The sequence below is a fragment of the Humulus lupulus genome, chromosome 5 (assembly GCF_963169125.1).
Source record: "Humulus lupulus chromosome 5, drHumLupu1.1, whole genome shotgun sequence".
Classification (NCBI taxonomy): Eukaryota; Viridiplantae; Streptophyta; class Magnoliopsida; order Rosales; family Cannabaceae; genus Humulus; species Humulus lupulus.
In genome coordinates, this window is record NC_084797.1 from 243793149 (window position 1) to 243801966 (window position 8818).

The 8818-nt window shown below is 30.7% G+C and overlaps 1 protein-coding gene across 1 annotated transcript; it reads left to right on the plus strand.

Moving 5' to 3' along the window:
* Positions 1 to 2092, plus strand: LOC133778708 (protein CANDIDATE G-PROTEIN COUPLED RECEPTOR 7-like). The gene has a single exon (XM_062218715.1). The coding sequence runs from the start codon at positions 197 to 199 to the stop codon at positions 1514 to 1516; it is 1320 nt and encodes a 439-aa protein (XP_062074699.1). The 5' UTR covers positions 1 to 196; the 3' UTR covers positions 1517 to 2092.
* The last annotated feature ends 6726 nt before the right edge of the window (positions 2093 to 8818 follow it).

Here is an 8818-nt window from a genome sequence, read left to right on the forward strand (position 1 = left end):
TTACTTAAAACAAAATAATATCGCCCCAAATCCGTAATTTCACAGGACGAATATAACATTTTTAAGTCTCCAAAAAATACCAGATTGGGGTTCAAGCCGAGTTCGTTAAAGATCAAATTTTTATTAACCAATCTCTAAAGTCTTCAATAAACCCATTCATAAAAGCAAAAGAATTTTATATATTCAGAGCTCGATCATGGCGACCGAATGGACTCGATTCGCCTTCTTGCTTTCGATTACAATGGCCTTCTCACTCTGTTTCGCCGAAATTCGATTCTCCGAGTTCCGAAACGAGACCCAGCCGATTGTCCCTTTAGACGAGTTTGGATTCACTCACAAGGGTCGACTCGAGCTCGATGTTTCGAAGATCTCGATTTCCTCCGAGAACTCGGAATCCAACCTCGCTAATGTCGGATTCTTCCTCTGTACGTTCGACTCGTGGATCCATGTCTACCAGCAGCTTGAGGATGGTGAGGTCGACTGTGCTCTCAGATCTGATATGGTGAAGAAGGTTCTCACGTTCACGTCTCCCAAAACTCCAACCGGTGGGAAGCTCGACATTGTATATAATGAGACCGATGCGGATCAGTACACACTCCTTTTCGCTAATTGCAATTGGGGGTCGACGGTCTCCATGAATGTACGGTCGGCGATGTACAATCTCGATGGAAAGGGCAATGTCCGGGACTACCTCTCCGCCGGAAAAACTGTACTCCCCAGGGTTTACTTTCTGTTCTCGTTGTCGTATTTTATTATCGCCGGTCTTTGGGTTTACGTGCTATACAAGAAACGACTCACCGTTTTCCGAATCCATTTCTTTATGCTCGCTGTCGTAATTCTCAAGGCGTTGAATCTTCTTTGCGAGGCGGAGGACAAGAAGTATATTAAGCGCACTGGTAGTGCTCATGGTTGGGATGTGTTGTTCTACATATTCAGCTTCATGAAGGGTGTCACACTCTTCACCTTGATTGTTTTGATTGGAACTGGGTGGTCCTTCTTGAAGCCTTACTTGCAGGACAAGGAAAAGAAGGTCTTGATGATTGTGATTCCTCTTCAGGTTGTTGCCAACATTGCCCAAGTTGTAATTGATGAGACCGCGCCATTTGGGCTATACAGGTTTATTTGCAAGCAGGTGTTCTTTCTCGTCGATGTCGTTTGCTGCTGCGCCGTGTTGTTCCCTATCGTTTGGTCGATAAAGAAGTTGCGTGAAGCTGCTAAAACTGATGGCAAAGCCGCTGTCAATTTGATGAAGCTGACCCTTTTCAGGCAGTATTACGTTGTGGTCGTCTGTTACATTTACCTCACTCGTGTTGTGTCCTTTGCTTTGGAGATTATCACCTCCTACCGGTATTTTTGGACCCGTGTAGTGGCTTCGGAGCTGGTCACTCTCGCTTTCTATGTCTTTACGGGTTACAAGTTCAAGCCTGAGGCCCACAATCCTTACTTTGTGATTGATGATGAGGAAGAAGAGGCTGCCGCTGATGCTTTGAAGCTCGAGGATGAATTTGAAGTGTAATTCGCCTCGAAGAAGATGGTGCAGGGTCCTGCTCTATCCGATATTTATAGGCATTATTGAGATACAACTGGTACTATGTTTTTTCTCCTTTCTATGCTGTTGACTGATAGACCACCTTTGATGTATGTGTATGCTAGAAAGAATAGGATGGATAAGGGTGAGGTGGGCAGTAGCTGATTGTAACTTTTTTGGTTAGTTATGCCATTAGTTAGTTGGGGTGTGCCTGATGTAGCTAGGGTGCATGGTAATGCAGTAGGGAGAGTATTAAAGAGTCACTTGTGAGCTGAGAGGTGGGGCTGATCATTGGTCGGGTTACAAGGTATTTTTACCCGTCTAATGTCATAATCGGGTTAGCAAAAGTGACCCGTAACTTGTCCAATTAAGAAAAGAAAAAAATAACTGGTCCAATAGGGTTGGTCGGGTTAACCCGTCCAAACTGAAATGGTATTTTTTTTTGGGCGGGTCGGTCGGGTCAACCCGCCCAAACAAAAGTGGTATTTTTTTTTTTTTTTTTACATTTTTGTAATTTTTTTCTTTTAAATACTAGTACTAATAGTGTGAAGTTTATCTTTTCAAGCTTAAAACAATATTTTAAATTTATAGTAAAAAAATTAAAACAAAATTTAATTAATTTATATATTTATTTGAATATATTAAAAATAATAAATTCTTAATTGGGCAGCCCTACTAAGAGGGGTGTGGAGGATTTGGAAAAAGGTGTAACCCATTGTGGGAGAGTCCAGGCTCTCGAACATTCCTTGTGTTGCAATACAAACACTATGGTATGGTTCGTTATTGAATGAGACTCTAGAAATTATAACTTTTTTTCCTCCTAAGAGCAAATCCAATTGTGGCTACCCCAATGATGGCTTAACATGTCAAAATCATCCCAAAATATAATTTTTTATTTTCTCTCTCATCCACATCACTTTTGGCAACTTTTTTCATAAAAATGGTCCAATGCTAAGCCATCCCAAAAATTGTCAACTATGGCCCCACATATTATTATTTAATATATTATTTTGTAATTATAAATATTGTCACACTAAAATTTTTAAATCCATATATTAATATAAATAAATATTACATCAAATTTAAATTAGACGAAATTTAAAGGAGCTTATAAAATGACATAATCATAATTAATCAATGTAACATAATTAAAAAAATGCTAATTAAAATGATTTCCAAATTTTGACCATATGTGCTCTACCAAGTCCGCCTAAAGATTGCGATGAAAATTTAGATTTTGGGAGTTGGTATTTGGAGAATTTGGAAAATTTTGGGAATCCATTGGTAAGAAAAGAAATTTTGTGATATTGATAATTTGGAAGAAGATGTATGTAATGGTGTGAAAATTGAATGAAATAAATAAGTATTTATAAAAAATAAAAATAAAAAAATTATGTGATAAACGTTAAAAAAAAACGGTAACAAATATATTTATATATATATATCTGTAAAATGTTTTATTTATATATATATATATATAATTAAAAAAAAAAAAAGTATTGTTGCCTCACAGTGGCAACGGTGCCTTAGTCTTGTTACCCTCAAATGCATAAAATATGAGACTGCAGAAAATGGTCAAAGAGTCACTGCGAAAGACAACAGCAGTCGAGTTGCTCTAAGAAAGATATAACACAACAAAGGTTGATAATCTAGCTATTTTTTTGACATCATGTTGGAAGTTGCATCTTTTGTCAATTGACAGTTATCATAATAAAAGAAAATAAAATAAAAAATTTCTCCCACTTAAAGTTGGACTTTGCTATTAAGTTTGAGAGCAGGTCTATTACATGTCACCATGAGCTGAGCTTGTTCTTAGGCCTAAAGAGTTTTTTCTTTAAAATTTCAACTATCCACTAATTTATATCAACTCCATTAATATGGGAGGAATGAGAAAATGAGTTTAAATTAATGAAAAATGGAATGGACAAAACTTTGGTATCACAAATTTTCTGCAACCATCCATTTTTTAATTGGGAGCAAGAATGGATAGATTATAAGTAATAGCATTAATAATTGAGTGGCATCCAAAATTGAGTGGAATAATCATTCAATTCCAACTTGAGACTAAGCATTCCCTATTTTCCCTTTTATTTCTCCTTTTTCTTTACTGGCACTACTATATGAAAATTATAATAAAATTTTACAAAAAATTTGATAAAAAAATATACAGATTAATACTAGTAAAAAAAATTAGTTGCTCAAAAGTAAAAGTTTTTTAATTATTAATATTAAAAATAATTTTTTGACTTTGTCTTATTGGTCCTAAACTCATAATTATTAGAACTATTATGAAAAATATCAACCATTTTATTATGAATATTATTTATTTTGGTTCTCGACTAAAAATTAATGGTTAAAAAATTATTTAGTTAAAATATTTTTTTTTTCTTGATTAATGTAATTTGTCAAAAAGAAAAAGACATCTAGTTAAAATATATTTATAAATTAAGTTAACTAATGAATTTGTTTGATTAAAAATAGTATTATATATGACATAGATAGTTTAAACATTTAATTTAAGATTAACAGTATATTTATCCAAATAAAAAAGAAGAAAAAAAACAAAAACAATTTGTTCCCTTCCATTCCAATCCACTCCACGGCAAATCAAATACAAAGGGCATGTTTGGCATTTTTTTGTATAAGGAAATCGTATTGTATTAAATAAGTAGAATATTTGGATTTGATTTTGTATTGTATTAATTATTACAATCACAAATTTAATACAATAGTAATTGTATTATTCAATACATCATAAATAGTATGTGTTAGCGTGTATTGTAATATTTTTTTAAAAATTAGGTTGTATTGTGGTAAGGTCTGGGTTAGGATCAGGACAAAGATCAGGGTCGGGGCCAGGGTCGGAGGAGGGGGCTAGGGTTGGGTTTGGGGTCGAGGTAGGCGAGCGGACTCGGGTCAGGGGTTGGTGTTGGGGCCAAGGTCGGGTCAGAGGTCAAGGTAGGTGTCGAGGTCGATGCTGGGATCCAATGACGGGGTTGGGGGTCGGGATCGGGGTCAGGGTCAAGGGCAAGGTTGGGGCCGGAGTAGTATCGCATATGATATCGTTTGAAATACAACACAATTGTGTAGCAAACATAATATAATTTAATATAATATTTTAATACAAGTAAATACCAAATATATTATATAAAAATAATACTATATAGTACAATAAAGCATACCGAACGTGCCCAAAAAGAGTTTTTCAACCATTCATTTAATAAAACAAACAACATTGTCAATTTATTATTATCTTTCTATTTCATTACTATTATTATTCCTAGGGCTGTACGCGGTGCGGGTGGTGCGGTTTTTGACCATTTTTTCAAACCAACCCGCGCATGCGGTTTTTCTAATTTTCCAAACCGCACCCGCACCGCGAAACTAAAAAATCGCAGAAATCGCACCGCAAAAATATGGTGCGGTGTGGTGCGGTTTGGGTGGTTTGGACTACTGCCAAATAATTAAACTATCATAAATAATCATATTAATATTTCAGCAACACCTAAAGCTTGAAAATAAAAAATAAGAAAACTTTCAACAATACAATAATCTTAATAATGGCTCAACAAAACACCTAAGAAAATACAACAAACTTGAGACTAATAAAGTTACAACAACAACAACTATAAGTCAATAATCTTAATAAAGTTTCAGCAACAAACCTAAAACAACATAGAACAAACTTGAGACTAATTAAATTCCAACATCAATATGAAAGATACAACTAAAATACTTTCAGCAATAGAATTAGTGGGCTTTGGGTTGGGCTTTAACATATTAGACTTAAATAAATATAAAAAATAGTATTTTTATAATATGCGGTGCGGTGCGGTTTGAACCGCATTTTAATAATTCAAAACCGCAAACCGCACCGCACCGCGCGGTTTAGTGAAAATTCAAACTGCGACTGCACCGCGAAGAATTTCAAACCACATTTTTTTTGCGGTGTGGTGCGGTGCGGGCGGTTTGATGAACAGCCCTAATTATTCCTATTCTCACTTCTCTATTCCCCTTACCTAGGCCTCTAACCAAAATGCTACCTAAAATATTTACCACCACCGCAAATGAAGATATATATATATAAATTCAATTAGTCCTAAAACAATTATATACATGTATCTAATGAACTTATTAAAAAAAATGATGATTTTAAACATAACCAAGATGCCAATGATTAAAAATAATGTGTGAAACATATCATTTTATAATACTAAATCCATTTGAAATGACTTTTCAAATGTTAAACAAAATGAAGGATTTTTCTAATTTTTTTTCAACTTTCTAATGGAGTATTACTAAGAGCGAATGAATATTAATAATATAATCTCATTAGCTGGCAATAATATTAATCAACACTTTTGTCACTTTCTGTGCATCAAATTTTGTTGTAATGTATTCTTTTCCGAGGCAATTTAATACAAAAAGTCTAAGACTTGATGTTACTAAAGTTTCTCAATCAAGTGATAACATAAATAATCCCCATATAAGTCCTACTTTTCAAGTATATACATTTGTCATGTGAATTTTGTACCTGTATTATTTATGTAATTTTTGGAGCAAGGGAACATATAATAATTGAGCAAAGAATCTGGCATTTTCAAGCCAAACACTTACATACGAAACAAATAAGCCAATAATAATCGTAAAATAGAACATGGGTTTGTTTACAAAGGAAGAAGCAAGTATTTCTCTCGAGTAAAAAGTCTTTTCTAAGATTCTTCATTTCCATAATCACATGTCCCTTTTTTTATAGACAAAAAAAATAAATAAATCCCATGAGGTAGAGCTCACTCATCCACTTTTTTTGTGTTGAAAAAGATTGGTACATTAATGTTCTAGACAGTTGTTCAGTTTTAGTCGGTGGTACACTTCTATATGGATGATGATCTAAGTTTAAAACCCTACTAAGTTTGTGATTAAAATGCTATAATGAACAATTATCATAAGTACATATATGATATAATTGGAGTTAAGTGAGTGTAAATAATAATAATAAAGTTAATGAACTAAATTTTCCATGTATTATTTATTAGATGTGGGTTATCAATTATCTCTTCCAAAACTTCAATATGTATAATATATTTATTGCTATTCAATATAAATCTATCTCTTCTATATAAAAAGTGTTTAGATAAAGGAAATTTTTTGTTTAAATGTTTTTTATTTTTTTCCGTTAACAGAATATTTTTAAGAATATTCTTATATTTCACTGTAGGTTATAAACATGATTTAAAGTTAAATAAAATTAAATAAATGAATAATTAAACAAATTAAAATATGATATTCCTAATCTTACCAAATAAAATAGCACACACAATTTAAATTATATATAATAGAGTAATCAAAATAAATAAATATAAGTAGATGAATATTTTATTACTAGATACAAAAAACGTGCATATTTGCACGCTTGTTTAGTTTTATTTATAGAATTTATTAAATTTATATTAATATTATATAAATTTTGAAATAAATATCGTATTTTAATTAAATAATTTATTTATTTTATTTAAGTTTATGTTTGTTCTAGTTTATGAATTTGGGAGTAACAACAACAGATTATATATTATATGTATAATATAATATTAAATATTATACGCGAGTTTTAAATTTAAGTTTCTTTCAAGTTTTTTTTTTTTAAATAATTTGGTGCTAATTTATAGTAATTATATTATATGTTTAATATGATATTATTCTAATAAGTGAGTTTAATTTTAATTAAATATTTATTTAAGTTATAAAACATATAATTATATTATTTTTAAATAATTATCATTGTAAAACATCTCAAAAATACTATATTTTAATTTATTTAATTATTTATTATTTAAAAATAATTATTATTGTAAAATATCTGAAAAATATCATATTTTTTATTTGTTTAATTATTAATTATTTTTAAACAATTATCATTGTAAAATATCTAAAAATATATTTTTTTTTAATTATTTATTTAATTTTATTTAAGTTTAAGTATTTAAAAACTACTGTTAAATATAATAATATTCTGTTAAATATAAGAATATTCCGTTAAAGTTAACTTTAAAAAAATAAAAAAAAATTTAAAACCAAAAAAGTTTGTTATCTACACACTTATTATATAAATAGATATATTTATGTATAAAGAAAAAACAAATATGTGCCAAATTATGATATTATCATTCGACCATGTACACATCGTATCATATACTTCTGTAGATCATCATTTACGTATAATTATTTTATTTTGTTTGATGAAAAAATTTTCCTGGATTGAACAAGCAAATGTTATTGATATATATCGATAATATTAATTGTTTGTATACGTATCATCACATATATTTCTGATAAGATTATATGTGTATTTATAGTCTCTATAAACTAACTAGCATAAAACTATGAAAGAGTAAAATTGAGAGAGTGACAAATAATTACTCATATTCATAAACCTTTTTTATATTTATATGGAACAAAGTGAATAGTTCCAATAATCATCGATCTCAACTACCATAATTTAGAGTAGAAGGACATTGGTGTATTAATGTGAGTGTCAGCTTTAATAAATTATCATCGAAAACCAATATCGAAGACTCTTTAGAGAGGAAATAAAAGCCAAGTACCCCACATTTTTTGGTCATTTGGTTTGGTTTCCTTACCATATTGACATTAATTTTCAAGGTTTGGACAGGCCAAGTAGAAAGTCCATAGAATAATGCAAAAGTTGAATAAAGAGGAGTCTCATTAATTTATATACATGCATCCATCTTATAAATTTTGTTTTGTAAAAAAATTAATATATATGATTCAAAGCTAGACAAGAAAGGAGTTACTGATCAAGTACTCTGCCTTGGTGACCACAACTCTAACAGTCAAAGCCCTAAAACGACCATATTTAAAGTCGATATATCGTTGAACATGAGCCATGAAATTGTTTGAGAGTATTTTCAAAGCCCTCTCTCTCTCTCTCTCTCTATTGATCTTTAAAAATAAAAAAGAAATCGATTGGCAAAGTATTCAATCTTCCAAGTTGTTATTTGCTATCTTTAATGGTTTTTATGAAATAATAAAAAAAATGAGTTCGTGAGCTTAAAGATTGATATTCTATATTTATTTATTATTTTTATCAAAATATTTGATAACAAGTTGCATATGAAATTAGGTAATTAGTTTTGACGCTGGTCATATTAAGAATATAAAAAAAAAAATCAAGATTATGATCTTGATGATGGCTGACAAGGCATGATCAATAATTGATCAGGTCTGACTTGTTATCACCACTTCGGTTGAATTTATGATAATAATTGACAA

Excerpts from the sequence above, each read along its gene's own strand:
- LOC133778708 (XM_062218715.1), top strand. The coding sequence starts at position 197 with ATGGCGACCGAATGGACTCGATTCGCCTTCTTGCTTTCGATTACAATG.